The sequence below is a fragment of the Terrapene carolina genome, unplaced genomic scaffold (genome assembly GCF_002925995.2).
Source record: "Terrapene carolina triunguis isolate 2854851 unplaced genomic scaffold, T_m_triunguis-2.0 Scaffold66, whole genome shotgun sequence".
Lineage (NCBI taxonomy): Eukaryota > Metazoa > Chordata > Testudines > Emydidae > Terrapene > Terrapene triunguis.
Window position 1 is genome coordinate 82,017,918 of NW_020664417.1, and position 18,754 is coordinate 82,036,671.

Genomic DNA, 18,754 nt, shown 5'->3' on the forward strand with positions numbered 1-18,754 from the left:
ACACAAGTGCCACTTAACCCTTATTTGAGGATTTGTGCAAAGGGGTTGGGTGGGCATTCTGAACAGGAGTGAATTTCACCCAATGGGTGGAGATACAAGTCTAGAGCTTCAACTGACTTCAGTGGGAAAAACTACTGAAGAATTCAGTTCTGTGTTAAATATGATGGGGAATCCTCTCTCCTCAATGTGTGAACATAACTCCCTGTAAGTTTAATGAGAGTTACATATCAGTATCAAGGGATGAACAGACCTATAGCAACATTACAATTTGAAATTATATACATTAAAATGATTAGCACATGTATCAAGCTATGTTTTACTTTTTAATGATTTTTCTAGACATACGTATTATCAGACAAAACATTTAGGTCATGAGAAAATATTTATTTCCAACAGCATGAATTTTGAATGTTAATTGGAAGAAGGCATGTTCAACGTTACAATTTCTCCATCACTGGACCAGTTGAACTAGTGTGAAGCAGTGCATATATTAAAGTTACTTTAAGGAAACGCATAAAGACAGAGTGATGTAGAAGATGAGTACAAACACTCAAGACAGTAAAAATGCAGAACGCTGACATATGGCTGAAAAATGTACTTTTTTTAAAATGCTCTTTTAGTATCACATAAAACTAGCAACTCATTTTAAAAACATTCTTCATCAGCAACTGTATTTTTGACCATATGAAATTATTAAATTTAATACTGTCTTTCAGCTGGAAGAGATCTTAATATCTAATGCTCATATCAAACACGTAGATTTTGTTAACTTTACTTGTTATTAAGAGAAAGTTTCAAGGTGCTGCACCAATAATACATAGGTTTTTGATTTGATTTGTACAGAAACATGCAAATATTAATGAACAAGGGTTTTTTATAATAGATATATTTGGTTACCATTTGATAATTATTGATAGAGCACATCAAGCTTTTTTTGTTGTTATTTTTTTGTTACATTTTATGCTGAACACTACTATTCCACAGCTATCAAATTGCCACCATAGCTCTTCAGGCTTAAAAAGTAAAGCCAAAGAGTAGAGGAAATAAGTATGCCTTTATGCTTTAACATATATTTACAAAACAATATTCTTTTATATGTAGCTATATATAGAGAGAATTAAGATTTCATGGTATTTGTATCAGCACGAAATGTAAAAAAATCCCCAAAAGATTAGGAAAACACAAGTAACTGGTACTTTACACCCTTGAACCAGTTTTGTATAAGGCTTTAGTTTTCCTGATGAATGGGACAAACTTTTCTTAGTAGGTCTCTTTATATGCTTTAGTCATTATAACTGTAATTTGTCACAATATATTTTGTAATAAAATAAAATCTTTTTGTGTTGTAACTGAAGATAACTAGTTACTATTTAGATGTATGTGATCTTTTAGACAGTAGCTTCCATCTAAAGTGTAAGAACTAGATTTAAGGTGCTTTGATAGTTTTGCTTTCATTCCTAAAACGTACCACACAAAAACAGTTGCAACTTGCTGAAATGCTTTTCTTTGGCCTTTCCCACATTTTTTAAAAAATAGCCTATTTTCCCCCCATAGGAGAACTTTATGTTCATTAGTCATGTGATTTCTAAAAGTTTCATCATTATTGTAAAACTTATTGAAACAAAATGTTAGGTGGATTTCTTTTGTCACAGCTACATTTCTTTCTCTTCCCTTTTAAAATCTCCTTTTGCATCAAGCAATAACCACAAGCAACAGTTAATTTAAAGCTAGATTTTTGTATGTTGTAAACTGGCTAGGACCAGGAGCTACTGACAGAACCAGCCAGTCATGCAATGTCAGCAAATTACCTCTATACCAATGCACTGCAATTTAATCTTTTCCTTCGTTTCCCTTCCACATACACTAACACAATGAAGCTGGACAATGGTTCAACAGTAACTGCATATGATAGTTCTGGCAAGACAATTTTTGTTTTGATTAAGCACATTATTTTTTTTTCTGTCTGAGCGAGGTTAGAAAAGCAGGGCCTTTTTCTTTAGGTCATTCCGCTTCCAAAGTGCCAGACGATCAAATTCTTCTATGTTCATTTTGAAGACTTCCTGGAACTCTTCAGGGGACAAGTGCCTCTTGAAAAAGAAAATACAAAGATACGGTAAGTGCTTTCAAAAATAAGGAGTGTTTCCTGCACTATGAAACAATGCACTGGGATTTTCATTTGAATTCCCAAACTCATTCTGTAAAAGACTGCATCAAAATCAAATAAGCTAAGATCTCTTGGGAAGTGAAATTGACAGCAGTGGCTTACTTGTACAAAAAGAAAACTTTTCCAATAAAGTTCCCACTGAGTAGAAGCTAGGGTCTTTGGGAAAGAGATATAGCTATTTCTACATATAACTATATGATAGAACATACTGAGACCTATTTAAGCCAATCTGGGAATTTAAAGAGATTATCATCAATTTAATTTCAGAGCTGGATTTTCCCCCCTTGATCTATAATAAGTCCAATAGACACCATCATAGTTCACTAATAGTAGCCTTGTAACAAACGAGAGACCATGCTGCTAAGCTCTTACATGCAAAATGTATTTCTACATGGGGTTAGAGTCATATCACAATGAGATGTTGGATAAGGCTGATTTGAAATGACATGAGCTGTGCATTTATTTGATGTTTCCAGTTTACGCAGCATAAACAGAGATACAGAGCAAAAAAGAGAGAATTACAAAAATAATACTGCCAATCGGGTTAACATAAGGGACCTCTGTGATAAAGTTATGCTTAATACCTAATTATTATATTTACAGAAAAGTCTGCAAAGAATAAAGGTGTACAGTTCAACTATAAATGAAAAAGAATTTTTAGATTTTCCATTAGCTATTTTGGACTCAGTTCTGTCAAAGCGTTTTACAAATATTAATTAAGGCTCACCGCATCTGTAAGGCAGAGATTATACCATCTAAAATTGATATAATCCACAATTACCAAGAGTGACAATTTTGGGTACCCAATTGAGACCCAATTTTCACCAATGCAGAGTGCCCACGAGTCCTACTGAAATTACTGCAAGCTGACGGTGTGCAGCACATTGAAAATCAGCCGCTCACTGTCTCAAGTGCTCCCCAAAACAAAGGTTTACAAAATCAAAGGCCACTTTTTGGAAATGTTGGCCTGATTAACTTCACAGCCCCCTGGACTGGTGCTCCTCAACCCCTGCTACTCTGCATTGTGTGGCTGGGGAAAAGGGAGCAAGGGAACATCCCTTCTCCCTTGCCTGTTAGTGCTATTATTATTAGTAATAATTACTATAACACCTAGGAGCTTCAGTCATGGACCATGACCCCATTGTGCTATGCGCTGTACAAACACAGAACAAGAAGATGGTCCCCAAAGACCTTACAATCTAAGTATAAGACAAGAGACAACAGAAGGATACAGACAGGGGAGTACAAGGAAACAATGAGACAATACTGGTCAGCATGACAGTCTCAGCACACTCAGCTGTAGCCCCCATTTTGGATACCCACGTCCCCTCAGCCCAGCATTATTTCCCCCCTCCCCCACTGGAGCACCATCCCCTACAACTCAGGATCACCAAGTCCCCCCACCACAGCACGGTCAGGCCCCTCCCTTCATGAACACCAGCTCCTACCCCAGGCTCCTCCCTAGCAGCAGCAGCGATTATAATACTGTCTGCAACTCTGGAAAAACATGCTCCCAAAAAGATGTCATCAAACTGGAGAGACTTCAGATAAAAGTAACAAAACTGATCATGGGGCTGAAGAATTTGATTTATGAGGAAAGATTAAAAGACCTAACAATGTATCAGCTTGGCCAAATGATGACTAAGGGGGGGCGTATGATAAATGTCTGCAAGTGTTTGAAGGGTCTAAATACCAAGGGGAAAGACCCGCTGAGAGAGGTTATGGCAATTATTCATATTTTTCTCAGTACATATGATTTTAATTTTGTTGGACTTTACCTATGAGAACTTAATGCTCTTCACTAATGAAGTTGGGGAGAACAAGTCCCAAAGAAATCTAGGAGTGAATTTTCTCTCTCATGAGCTGTTTGAACATTAATTATCTTAAATGAAATTCTCTGGCCTCAATAGCCAAACCAAAGAAAGGGAACTGAAAATTTATGTATGAGGGGGAGCGAGACTGTAAACTTGTATGTGTGTATTTTATAAGGCTATGATCTGACTTTGAAGTCCTTGAAGGAATGGCTCAGTGAAGAGCAAGTTAAAAATTCCAACTCTGTTTTGTGCAATTCAGCCACCAGTAAAGAAACGCAGGCTGGTTTGGTCAGAACTGCAGTATTTTAGTCATTTTCAATTGTATCATAAAATATTACTAAACGGTATCATTTTTATTCCACTTATACGCTCACAGTCTTTTATTAATCTAAAACCCAGAGTTGTGTAATCACAGATATTATATCATATGTCACTAGTACTGTCTCCTGCAGCGTGGCACAGGGAGTGAAAAATGACATTTTTGTGCACTCGCAGCATGTTTGGTGCTGTACAGAATACAGAGGGAGACTGACTCTCTTTCCCAAAGTGATAATCTAAGGGCCACGCTGACATCAACATGGGAAAAACCTGCATAAGGATTAGAAAACTAAAGTTTCAACTTGTGTGGCTTCCTTCAGATTGTTCTTGGGGTGGGTTGCCTTCTCTTGAAAGGCAAGGAGGCAAAGCCCACTAAAATATGCAGATTCCCTGAGATCTAGGGGGAAATTGTGCAGATCTCAGGACATCCATGGAGGGCAGAGGTGGTTGTACAGATGCCTCTGCACCACTTCCTGACCTCCCTTCCCTACCTTCTGAATCAGAACATGTGCCCTTACCACAAAAGTGCACATGTTTTTCTAACAGCATAGGCCTGTGAGACTAAGGGTCTGATTCTCCACACTGGCATTCTCCCACTATAACTCTATTGATTTCAATGGGATTACAGCCGTGTAAACAACTGATTGCTTGGAGCTGCCGTTGCTCTTAACCTCACCTACTCTCTATATTAACACTATTCTAGAGTATAGTAATTTATGGTACTGTAAAAAAAAGGGTCACCAAAATATGGCTATCATAATTTAGTAACCTCCATTGACACACACAAAGAATTAGAACACAAGAGCTTATTATCAAGAATTACAGTAAACTCCAACCACTTTTGGAAACTGTATCATTAATTAAAAGTTGTGCTAAATCTCTTTAAAGCAAGGAGGAAGGCAAGCATTACAATGTGAAATCCTCATTTTCCAAGACACAGGCTCATTAAAGCGAGTATTACAGATACGGGCTCATTACATTGCCTGCCAGAAGAAGGGTAATTAATTGCACAGTCAAACAGTCATACATAATGTTTTAAATGATGCTTTTCTCTGCAAATTAATGAGGCTTGTCTCTGTTTTTCTGCGGCCTGTTTAAAAAAAAAACACAAAGCAGTTTAAATAGATTTATAATGTTTATTCAGTTCAGTTAACTTTGTTTTCTTTGAGAAGAATTGTGCTAGTAATGAAATCCAGAGATCTTCAAAACTAATAGTTAGCAACATCACATTAATGTAAATAAGTTATGGTAAGGGAAGGCTGCAATTAACCTACAGTCATATTGCCTCAAGCTGTGGTCATGTCAGCTTGCACAAGCTAAGCAGGCTTGTGCTGTGTCAGTAATTAGATGGGAGATCTCAAGGGAAAAGGTGCTAGAAATTCAGTAGGTATTATACATCCTTGTCAGTCAGTAGTGAATCAACGATTCAATGTAATGCAAAGTACTGCATGGCTGGAGAGGATGAATTTAAGAAGAGAAAAACCAAGGTCCTGTTCACTTCTTGTCATCAAAAATATCATTCTATTTCTGTTAACTCCCGTGTCCTGAGCAAATTAGAGCTAGGATTTATATTATGCCAACCTGAATTCATACTGTGCTTCCAGTTGGACATGCTTGTCCTAAAATATTATATATATTTGTATAGTATGCTGTTAAACAGTTGCTTTGTTTCATTTCAGTGGGGACCACAGTGACTATATCACCTGCACTCTGCCCATTAATCTGTCTCTGCCAGAACTGCTATTGACATTCCCAAACCTCTGAGCAACAGAATCTGGGAATAAGAGTTGCAGAATCTGGCCCTGTGCTAGCATCCAGCTCCCAATATAGAAAATTGTCAGAAAAATCTGGGACAGACAGCCCCTCATGAACATGGGACAGCAGATAATCACACAAGTAGCCTGTTAGGTCCACTCCCTCTGGGGCACCTGGCATTGGCCCCGGTCGGTAGACAGGATACGGGGCTAGATGGACCTTTGGTCTGACCCGGTACGGCCGTTCTTATGCTTCATTTCAGCTATCCAACGTGAGTAAGATGCTACTCTGTCCTGGTAGGTGATCATTCATTTCTGAATACAACTTTCACCATTCTAAATATCTCACTAATAAAAGGAATTTGGGTTAAAAATAACTTTCCCCCCAAGACTTAACCCTGACCCTAACCTTATCATGTTCGATCATCATTACTTGGACACGGTCTGGCCCTTTTGTGCTTCACCTACTGCCTTATTGACTATCTACCTTGCTGCTACAAGAGCTGTCTAACCTTTCCCACTCTCTGCTTTGCTGCTTGTGGCTCCGCAGGCTTCCTGGAAGCATCTTCCAAGCCTACCACATGACTAATTATAAAACTGTAATTAGCCATGTGCTAAGCTCCCAGGGGAGTATTCGGGGTTATTCTCATCTATGGGGTAATTAGGCTGCACACTTGATAAATATTTCAGTCTAATAAGTAATTATGTGATTGGAAAAAATGCTTAAGTGGTGGCACAAGCTGCCTTCTAATGAATGTTAAAAGATATCACAGTATACAATAACTCCATTGACTACGGATATAACTGGTGACCACAGCTGTCACCGAGCTAGACATTGGCATTTAGCCACAGCCTTAAGCAGTAGGGAGGTGGAGTGGAGTGGCAGCATCCCACAACCCCTGGGGAGTGAGAACGCTTCACTCACACTATCTACTTCCCTTCAGCACGCCTGGCCAGATCTTCAAGCTGCTGCTGTGGCAGATGGGGAAAGATAGATGGAACCATGGCCCTGCCTTATTCTTGCCCCCTTTAGGCAATTTGTGTCCTCTGAAAGGCTCAGAGGGAGCAGTTCCTGAGTGCCCTGGTGCAAGATGTGCAATGGGAAGAAGGTTCATATGACCTCTCTCCTGCCCTTCCAGCCCCCTGCACAGGACCTCTGGCTCTTTGGATGTGCCTTGCCTTATATCTCAAGACATTATGAGATTACAGAGGAGCTCCATTTTACTCAGTGATGTTACTGTGGGACGTCTCATAACCCCTTGTGATGTATCACAGTGCTCTAGGGAAACCATTTGCAGCACCACTAAACCTATACTATTTCCCCCTAATTAGGCAATTACCCAAGAAGCTAAAGAATATGGAATTAAAAAAATAGGAATTATTTCACTCAGTAGAACTATTCTCCTATCCAGTGATATAGCATCCTGTAACACTGAGGATAACTTGTGTCACCACACTATTATTCAACAAAATGAACTTGTTCCTATTGGGAATTACAAAATTGGTCCCTGCATGGGATCTGTAATTAAAAATGTTATGATGCTGTATGGAAAGCATGTACTGTGCATGCAAAGAAAACTGTTTTAACAACTCAAGGTTTATAACCGCTGCTTTACCTTAAAAAAGGCAGATAATGTTAAGTTGTGGAATCCAAAGGTGTTTATTATTTTGTTAGTACAGGGGAGTCGCATCTTACGCGGGGGTTAGGTTCTGAATTCAGTGCGTAAGGCGAAAATCGTGTATAGCCAAATGCTCATTGAGTGGAATGGCGGCGGAATCGCCCGCACTACAGGTACAGTATTTAAATGGTTATTTTTCTCTCGTTTTTTTGTTTTGCCGAGCGCGTATAGTTAAAATCGTGTAAGTTAAATGCGCCTATGATGCGACTCCACTGTATGCATGTTACTGCTCACGCGTGATTCCAAACTGACAGCTGATGCTCAGAGGCTCCATATCAGCAAACTTGGACTTGAGCTCTATAGGCCTGATCCAAAAAGTCTCCATTTAATTAACTGGGCTTTTGATCTTGTTCCTAAAACATGTCTTCTAGTTTGTCCTGGATCTGGGCTTTATAGTGTCCATCTGAGCATCTTCTACCTACCCGCTGTGCACTTCTCACACGTTTTTCATGCTTCATGTCATTCCAAATTAATAATTTTCATCTGACAAAGGCTTCCTTAATAAGGGCTCTGAAAACTGATATGAAGAAATACCCAACACCGATAGCAGCCCAAGCATAAACTAAGGATAAGCAAACACTAAACACATTTTCTGCAAGTCTAAAAGGGTACTACTCCATTAAAGTCAATGAGTTGTGTCCTCTTCATGCCACTTGTGAATTTCAATGAGGGTTGGGTCCCTAACTTCCTTAGGCCCCTTTGAAAACTCCAGCCTGAAACGATAAACCATTCCTCTGATCTCAACACATGCAGCATTCCAACATTTTCTTGAAAAGTGGCTAGAACACAGCATGAGTGTTAAGTAAAAGCTAGGGCAGAAAACTTTATCCTTAAAACAGATCCAAGTAAGCACTTTTAGAAGGAATATACATGTTTGAATCACTATGTGGACTCTGTTCAAACAAGGTCACACCCATATATAAACAGTTGATTTCTGCTTGCCAGAGTAGGATGGCAGGCAAAGCCTTGTGCAAGACATTCACTCAGTTGCATTCCTGTTGTTTTTTTTATTAACAATTATTTTTTTAGCATATCCTTCTGAAACCAACAATTAACAGGCACAGACATGAGTGAAATGAGTTACACTTTTCAACTGCATTCCATAGGAATGACTGAATAATGTGTCTTCATTAACACTTTATGATATTCAAAAGAAAAGCCCAAGAAAAACAAAGGAATACCTACATACCAATAAATTTAAATTTAAATGATAAAACTGAAAAGATTAATTTAAAATGAGATACTCTAAGCACGTTTGCTTGTGAGACTCACAAATCATGACCACATGTGAAATCTGTGATAAAACTAACTGGAGAAATGAAATCTAAAAGTGCATACAGTGAAAACATTTAACATCATTGTGATAGAACAGGAAGAGGTAAACAACATATGACATCATGTAAGTGGAGGTTACTTACTGTAACCGGAGGTTCTTTGAGATGCGTGGTCCCTATCTGTACTACACATGTGGATATGCACGCGCCCAAGTCTGGCTGTTCTTCAAAGAAGTGTCCATTGGCCCACATGTTTGCAGTAGCTTGCCTCGTGCTCCCAACTAAGGGCATAAGATGCAATGTGGGTCGACGCCTCTCCAGTTCCTCTTCTTACCACAATCTAACAGGATCCGAAGCAGAGGGGATGGAGGGCAGATAGTGGAATACAGATAGTATAAATATGTATATATACATACACTATCTTGTTCAGGAGTGGGTCATGAATCTCCCATGCGTAGTCTATTGAGAAGCTTCTGCTTAGTTTGCCTGCCAAGGAGCTGTGAATATTGGGATGGTACACCGCTTTTATTATGATGCAGTTCCTGATGCACCTGTTCCAAAGTCTGACTGCCTCCTGGCAGAGGGGAGGAGATCTCGCTCCTCCCTGTTTGTTTATACAGTGGTGATAAGATCTGATATTATCTGAATATGTAGCAAGCATATAAGCAGAAGGACCACCCTCAGTTCCAGTAAATGTATATGTAGCCAGGCCCCCATGGGGTACAGGTACCCTGAGCAGTCTGATTGTCCAAGTGAACACCCCACCCCAGACGGGAGGTGTCTATCACAGTGGTGCCCCTGGGGCTGGGAGGGCTGAAGGGAATTCCCACCATGACCTCTTCCTGTTTTGACCACCAAGTTAGAGAGGAGACAACGCTGGGAGGAACAACTACCCTGGAGTTGATATTGTCCTTGCTTGTACTTGCAGGTACCATAAGTGAAGTCTGGAGTTGATATGGTCCTTGCTTGGTTGAGTGGCCTAACAGTGAGAGGCACTTGTGCACTGTGGCTCATGGTCTGCGAGTGATGTGTGCAATCAGGGTGCTCAGTGCATGAAACCTTTCTGAGGGGAGGAACGCTCCTGCAGAAATCAAGTCGAACTTTCCCCCTGAAAAGTTGTGGCTCACAAAACAGACGTTTCTTCATTGATGCAAATGCCTAAGGCTGTTAAAAGTTGTATCAGAACCCTTGTCACTGACCCGACCTCCTGATGAGATTGGCCTACCAGGAGCCAATCGTCCAGGTATGGGAGTACTGTATAGTCCTGGCATGTCAACTGGGCTGCTATCACAGAGAAAAGCTTTGTAATTACTATGGGTGCTGTAGCCAGCCCAAAGGGGAGGACTCAAAACTGGAAGTATTCCTGGCCTACTATAACATGCAGGATGTTACTATACATGCAGGATGCTACTATAACATGCAGGGGTTCCGCAGGGGTCTGTTTTGGGACCGGCTCTGTTCAATATCTTCATTAACGACTTAGATATTGGCATAGAAAGTACGCTTATTAAGTTTGCGGATGATACCAAACTGGGAGGGATTGCAACTGCTTTGGAGGACAGGGTCATAATTCAAAATGATCTGGACAAATTGGAGAAATGGTCTGAGTTAAACAGGATGAAGTTTAACAAAGACAAATGCAAAGTGCTCCACTTAGGAAGAAAAAATCAGTTTCACACATACAGAATGGGAAGAGACTGTCTAGGAAGGAGTATGGCAGAAAGGGATCTAGGGGTTATAGTGGACCACAAGCTAAATATGAGTCAACAGTGTGATGCTGTTGCAAAAAAAGCAAACGTGATTCTGGGATGTATTAACAGGTGTGTTGTGAGCAAGACACGAGAAGTCATTCTTCCGCTCTACTCTGCTCTGGTTAGGCCTCAGCTGGAGTATTGTGTCCAGTTCTGGGCACCGCATTTCAAGAAAGATGTGGAGAAATTGGAAAGGGTCCAGAGAAGAGCAACAAGAATGATTAAAGGTCTTGAGAACATGACCTATGAAGGAAGGCTGAAAGAATTGGGTTTGTTTAGTTTGGAAAAGAGAAGACTGAGAGGGGACATGATAGCAGTTTTCAGGTATCTAAAAGGGTGTCATAAGGAGGAGGGAGAAAACTTGTTCACCTTAGCCTCTGAGGATAGAACAAGAAGCAATGGGCTTAAACTGCAGCAAGGGAGGTCTAGGTTGGACATTAGGAAAAAGTTCCTAACTGTCAGGGTGGTTAAACACTGGAATAAATTGCCTAGGGAGGTTGTGGAATCTCCATCTCTGGAGATATTTAAGAGTAGGTTAGATAAATGTCTATCAGGGATGGTCTAGACAGTATTTGGTCCTGCCATGCGGGCAGGGGACTGGACTCGATGACCTCTCGAGGTCCCTTCCAGTCCTAGAATCTATGAATCTATGAATCTATGTCCACATGGAAATATGTGTCGTTCGTGTCAATAGCTGTGAACCACACCCCTTCTGGAAGGGAGGGGATTATAGATGCCGGCGTAATCATCTGGAACTTCAGTTTTAGAATAAAGATGCTGAGTTGCCGAAAGTCCAGGAGGGGTCTCCCCCTGCTGCCTTTTTTGGGAATTAGGAAATACAGGGAGTAGAATCCTCTTCCATGGTAATGAGGCAGGATGCACTCTATTGCCCCTCGAAGTAAGAGGGATTTTGTTTCCCGCTGAAGAATTACCTCGTGAGAGTGGTCCCTGAAGGGGGACTGGAAAGGGGGTTTGTGAGGAGGGAATGGAGTATCCCTGGCGGATAATCTCTAGAACCCAGCTGTCCATAGTGATCTTGTTCCAGTTGTGAGTGAAGAGTGTAAGATGAGGTAGCTGGCATCAGTGGTGGTACAAAGGTCTTGACCAATATGTCAAAAGTGGCTCTTGGCTGATGGTTGAGAGTGAGTAGAGGCTGAGAAAATAGAGGGGGCTGAGAAGTGAGACCTCTGAATCTTCTGATGTTTGTGCAGTCGCTTGGTTGTGCACTGGTAATAAGGTGCATGAGGAGGGGATGGCCTGGGTTTATAGGGTTGCCTCTGGTGTTTCCTCCTGGGGACAGAGTATAAATCTCCAGGGAACCCAGAGTCAATCTTGTCTTTTAGTGAGTGCAGGGACTCGTCTGATTGCTCATTAAAAGAGATTTGATTCAACAAAGCGAGGTCCCGGATAGTGTTTTGGACCTCCCTAGGAAACCTTGATGATTGCAGCCAGGAGTCCCTCCTCATGACTAGATCAGCGGTCAAACTTCTGGAAGCCATGTCTGCAGCATCCACTGAAGCCTGGAGTGCCACCTTTGCCACTAGCTTTCCCTCAGCTAAAAGGACTGAAATTGCACCCTGTCCTCTGTGGAAAGCTTGTCTGTGAAGTCCACAAGCCCGAAATAGGTATTAAAATCGTATTTCGCTAACAACGCTTGGTAGTTAGCAACACGAAATTGCAAGCTGGTGGAGGAGACGACCTTTCTCTTCAAGAGGTCAAGTCTCTTAGAGCCTTCATTTGCCAGGGTGGCCCATTGATAGCATGATCTAGCCCTTTCAGGAGCCACCTGCATTACTAGCAAGTTGGGGGCAGGATGAAAGAATAAGAATTCAGCCCTTTTCGCAGGAACAACATATCGTCACTTGTTCCTTTCCAGTGTAGGGGCACAGGATACTAGAGTGTGCCATACCGCTCTAGCTAGTTCTAGTAATGACCTCATCGGTAGGTAGGGCAACTTTACTCAGTCCCTGTGGCTTCAAGGTGTCCAGGAGCCCGTGTTAAGGGTCCTAGATCTCCTCTAATGGGATCTGTAGGTCACTGGCCACTCTTGGAACAGCTCCTGGTACTGGAGATTGTCATTTGGCAGAGAAGGTGAAGGAGGAGTGACCACTTCATCCGAGGAAGATGAAGAGGCACCCGTTAGAACTGTCGGTACCTAAGGATCCGGTTCCACCTCTCCCTCCTCGTACACTGATAGAACCGACTGACTAGAGGGAGCAGTACAACTCCTAAGGGGCCCCAGACGCCTAAGGATCCCACAGATCCCAGTAAGGCCAGAAATAAGGATTGATTGGTTGTGGGGGACCCCAAGGAAATTGGTACCAGCAGCGTACCTGGCAGAATGGTGAGAGTAACCTCTTGACGGTCTATCAGGGCTCAACTGTCTCTGCAGAGATACCAGTGCAGCCTTCTCCTCTGATTCTTCTGAATCTGAGAACTGCTGCACTGGTAGCGACAGGGCCTTAGGTACTGGGGCACTCCTGCTGGATGGTTGGAGGTGAGACAGCTCCTGGAACAGTGATGTAGGCTCCTCTTCCAGAGTAAGGACATCCCTGGGGAGGGCCAGGCCGGAAAGAAATGGAGGCTGTGGGTAAGGGAGGTGTTATATAAGTCTCTATATGCCCTGCTGTCTGAGGGGTTCACATAAGTCTGATGGATCCAGTGCATCTGCAGCGACTGGACAGTATTTAGATGGATGAGGCGGCACTGACGATGGATCTGGCACTCGTAGTCAGAACCAGCGAGCGTCTATCCTTATGCTTTGGCACTGAGGTGACCAACAGATCTTTCTTTTTACGTGTCTTGCCCTCAGATCTGGGGCTCTTCATCTGAGGCAGTTCCTTAGGTTCCACTTGCGACGTCTCACCTGTCCTGGACTGGCTCAGGGAGGAAGCATGTTTCTTAGGGACGGTCCTTACCGGGGATTTGTTCTTGTGACCATAAGAGTGCCCTCTGCTCTCATGGGGAGCCCTGGAAAAAGAGTCCTTGGGTTTAGTTGTGATGGCTCCTCTCCAAGGCACGTGCTTGGAGGGGCACTGCTAGGCAGTTGAGGCCCATGTACAGCGGGGGAGTGGGATCTCCCTGGCCCGGATCAGAGAGGGGTCTCATAGCCTTCTCCATCAGGTGCTTCCATAGGTGAAGCTCTTCGGCGTCTCAAGTTCTGGGTGTGAAGGAGCAACAGACACTGCACTTTGCAGAGATATGTGCCACACCCAGACAGTAAGGCAGCACTGATTCTTGTATTGCGGGCAGAAGATGCAATTCTCGAATTCTAGGACTCTGAGCTGGGGGTGGAGGTTTCCCCAACTGCGGAGAAAAAACCCCTCTATGCTATAGTATAAACTACTCTTTAACTGTTAACTACTAATCTAAGAAAATAACTAATTGCATATGCTTTCTATATAGGTTACGCAATGAAGTGAAGGAGGACATGATTCCGACTCAGGCCATGCAGTCGTGAGAAGGAACTGGAGAGGTGTTGAACCACACCACCTTTTGTACCCTCGGTTGGGAGAATGAGGAGAGCTACTGCGCATGTGCGGGCCAACAGACACTGCTTTGAAGAACTTCTGGATTCGGATGCATGGCACGCATGCGAACCCACGTACTCATAGGGACCATCGCTTGAAGAAAAAATAAATACCTGGGGTATTTTCCAAAAGCAACAGACTGACTTCGGAGCTCACCAGCCAGATTTATACAGGAACTTTAAGGAGCCTAAAGGTGCAGATAGGCACCTAGTGGGATTTCCAAAAGCACCTAAGCCAGATTAAGTGCCTAACACTCATTGATTTCCATTTTATTTCAATGGGTGTTACATCTGCATCTCTAAGTGCCTAAATACATTTTAAAAAATCTAGCCCTTAGGCTCACAAGTCACAGAGGTGACCTGGAATATTTTATTCTAGAGAAATACAGAGTGAGAAAATCTATTCCTTGCTATCAAGGTTCAGGTTGACTTTTTAAAAAATAATGCTATAATATTTAAAGATGCCAAAAAGTTAAGTAAATAATACAATCTTTTAAAACTGTTTCATTCCAAGCTGAGGAATGGCTTCCATCAATAAAAAAGACTGGATAGGAAAACCTTTGGGAATGTAACAGTTAATGAATGTGCTAATTTTATATAGTCAATACAGAATCTTTTACTCTTTAGAAACTTGAGCTTGTAAGCTTTCCAAAAACGGGCATGTCTCCTCTGGAACCTGCATGTCTACAGCTTTGTAGTAATAAATTTATTCTTCTTACCAATCTTACTAACACTGCAGAACAAACTATCTTTCTTTCAAAACTACAGTACTGGCAACATTTTAGGACTATATTCTACAATCTTTAGACTAAGACTTTGTCTACAAAAAATGTGGTAGCAATTTAATTAAGCCAGTAAGGAATCAATTTAAGCTAAACTGTTATGGGGCATGGAAACAAAAACATGAGCATCTAAACAAGGAGGTTGCACCTATTTACGTAAATTGGCTTCTAAAACAATTTACCTAAATTGTTGGAATTTAGTTGTTTAGATACAGCTTTAGTAACTCTCCTGTGAGTAGTCTCCACTGAAGTCAGTGGGGACTATCCACATGAGTAAGAGCTACTCAAAGCAAGGGTTGCAAAGTCTGACCCTTAAGGATTACACAAGTATGTACCATGTGCACTGTTCTGTTTTGCCACTTGACAGGTATGATTTTTTTCCCTGCAAGAGAATGCACGTGTGGCAATCAATATGTTTTGATCTAGTTGTAGGAAGACAAGTCTAAAAAGCTGTTCAATAACTGGAATTACATATGTCCACTTTGACTGTCTTTATTCTATGAAGTCAGCCTTTTTATAATTTAAATCCACGTGTCATAATTGAGCATGAAACCAACAAACTTCAAATACTGGTGGCTGAAAGATGCAAATATAGAGACCTGGATTATTTTTACTGTATTAAGCACTGTGTATTAAAAATTAACTCCAAACAAAATTATACCATTACAAGCCAATGCTGTCTTACTACTTCATTTTACTGAAATACTATTTAAGCTCATTCCGATCTCTCTCCACATTTTGTTTCAGAATCACTCCTGAGAATGCTGCTTCATTCATCTTAAATTAGAATAAAGGTCAATATGGTAAGAAATAGCTCAAAAAATTATTGGGCCAGATCCTCAGCTGTTGTCAATTCACGTCTCTCATTGAAGTCAGTTTACAGCAGTTGAGGCTCTGGCCCATTAATTTGAATTCAAGGACTCAGGTATATCTGTGCATCAGCAGGTCATTTGTTTTAAGCAATTCTAAAAGGTCAGTGTATTAGTTCAGTGTTGGGATTAATAATCAGAGGGGTAGCCGTGTTAGTCTGAATCTGTAAAAAGCAACAGAGGGTCTTGCATCTGAAGAAGTGAGGTTCTTACCCACGAAAGCTTATGCTCCCAATACTTCTGTTAGTCTCAAAGGTGCCACAGGACCCTCTGTTGCTTTTTAGGGATTAATAATGTCTTCTCTGCAAGCATCAGGAACTGAGCTACATCAGCCTCAGAGCTGGTTTAGCACAAACAAAGAAAAATAAAGGCCTTAATTATGCCTCTCAGATGTACACGTCTCAAAAGAAAGAATTTATGTTATTTTAATGCATTTATTTACATTTATTCCCAGTTGCACCTATCTAATCTCTGGCTAAATCCATACATTGAGAAGCACACATTTAAATATATATGATTCTAAATCTTAAAACAGATTTCCTAAACAAGAAAGGTGATATTCGCAAAATCACTCACAATGGGAGCATATAAGGCATAGCCTGAAACCTTCTGAAAGCCCCACCCCAAAGCAGTTATCCTTCTTAACATGCCCTTCATTGCAACTTCTCTTAACTGGACCCTAAAGAACTAACTTTTGTCACTAGATTCTATTGGTCATTTGGGAAATATCCAATACAACAGATTTCCCCTCACAATTGAGAGAGATGAACAACATTTCCTGATTTCTATGGCATCTACCACAGATAACTGAAAACTAACAGTAAATTCCTCTTCCCTAAAAAAGAATTCATTTAAAGTTAATTTAAGTCAAAACTGCTAAACAAACCCTGCTTGTTCAGAATCCCCAGCATCAGCAGCGTGGAGGACTGTCAAAGGGATCAGAAGTAGTGAGTTTACAGATCTTAATCACACTGGACAAGGAGAGGTCATTTGCCTCTCCAACCTTTAGCAGAAAACACAATGGGCCTGAATCTCCTCTCACCTATGCCAGTTTTGCTCTGGTGCAAATCCACTGACGTCATGGGAGCTACTGCTGATTTACAGCAGTGCAAGTGAGATAAAAATCAGGCCTAGTGATTTTACTGCAGTAAAGCTGGGATGCTAGAAAATGTAGGTTGTTTTAAAAGATAAAATCGGAGATAGATAATCCATCTATTCAGCTGTCTATCTTTACTACTGCTATCACCCACACCAGCCCTTACAACAGAGAGCTTAACTGTGGGGGAGGGGAGTGATAACAGACAAGAGGAGGGTTTTCAGAGCCATCCTGCCTATTTGGTGGCAATACACTGCAGCAAATACTAGTGTTGCTCCAGTGTTGCACTCTAGCCTTGACTCTCCTGTATTTTCTGCTTCTGGGGTTCTAGCCATCACCCCTATGATGCTGCAGGGTGCCCTCTCTTACTGTTCCTATGGTGTTTGATTGGAATCCTGCTCTGCTCCTGTGAATGTATGGGTCAGGGGCTTCCTGGGTTCTGGTCTCCCTCCATCCCCAAAACCTACTGAGCTTACCCACCACATTTGCTCTTCTTCGTAACTAAGTTACAGGGTTCCTCCTTTGCTATGAGAAGAAATAATGATGAACTGACTTTCTGTGCAAAGCTGTTTAATCCCGGCAGTTCTCTAATACAAAAAACAAACAAACAAACAAAAAACAAAAACAAAAACCAACAACCCAGCAGCCTTCAGTCTGCTCCTCTCACTCAGTTTTGCACATGGTTTGAATGTGCAGATCCATCACCTCTGTTTTGCCAGTCGCTATCATCCTATTAAAATGCTGCTAATTTAATTGTTTAAAAAACTACCAATCCCTAATAAATCCAAGATGCTGCACAAAGAGCTCCTTTTCTCAGATACACATTTTAACAGCGCAGCAATTGAGAGGATCAGTTGTCTGGTCCCCTTATCGCTTTCCTACTGCAGGTTTAAAGCAGATCTTGTTTATTGTTCTTTTGGAAATCACTATGAGATCTTTGAAGTGGTTGGACTTCACAAGACTTCAGGCACAGGCCTGCACCTGGTGCGAAGCAGGCTGAGCAATTTTAATGTTAAACAAACAGCAGCTCCAGCTGAGGACAATGTATGAGTTATTGATAATGGCAGCCAGAACATATACTATTCATCCAAAGCAAACTATACATTGTCTAAAAAAAGCAATTGAGTGCAGTGCCTGCTAGTCAGACCAGGCTGATGAGTTTTAACAAAGACTCTATTCTTTCATGTGATAAAAGAATGCTTTAATGTATAGGATGTGTCCAGATGTGTTTTTCCTTTTCTTGGACTCTTCTTGCTTTTTCTTCTGCCTCTGGTGCTTTGCTATACCCTGGGCGTAAAACAGCACACATCTAAGACATTCTGTTTCTTACAATCAAATCAATATCGCCTGCTGGATAATCAAACAAGAAGCGCATTGAAGCATTTGAAGAACAAACACCAATTCCAATAAATACCATACGGATCTTTTAAATTTTTTACCATTGTTTAGTCTTTATACAGGAACTTGCAACTAGTTCACAGTTTTCCTTTCTTTTCTGCTTAAAGATTAATGGCTTTTTCTCTCCTTTTATTGGCAAATATTATATTTTTGACCTTGCAGTTACCCATTTACACGTAAAACCTTCTTCAAGGACTAAGACTGGTAATCACTGAATTTTTATTTCACAATTATTGAACGACCTCTTAATCCTAAAATTAATCTACAATAATTAGTTAATCATTTACATCAAATCCTGAATTCATTATTCAGTCCTTATACAGACG

General features: G+C 41.2%; 1 protein-coding gene across 11 annotated transcripts in view; it reads right to left on the minus strand.

Moving 5' to 3' along the window:
• Nucleotides 1–315: 315 nt before the first annotated feature.
• ABLIM2 (actin binding LIM protein family member 2) overlaps nt 316–18,754 on the minus strand; it is a 222,021-nt gene continuing 203,582 nt past the window's right edge. For all 11 annotated transcript variants that reach the window (XM_024208347.1, XM_024208353.1, XM_024208355.1 and 8 more), the window contains one exon: nt 316–2,087. In XM_024208347.1, the coding sequence (XP_024064115.1) occupies nt 1,974–2,087 (114 nt within the window). In that variant the 3' untranslated portion in view covers nt 316–1,973. The remainder of the gene's footprint in view (nt 2,088–18,754) is intronic.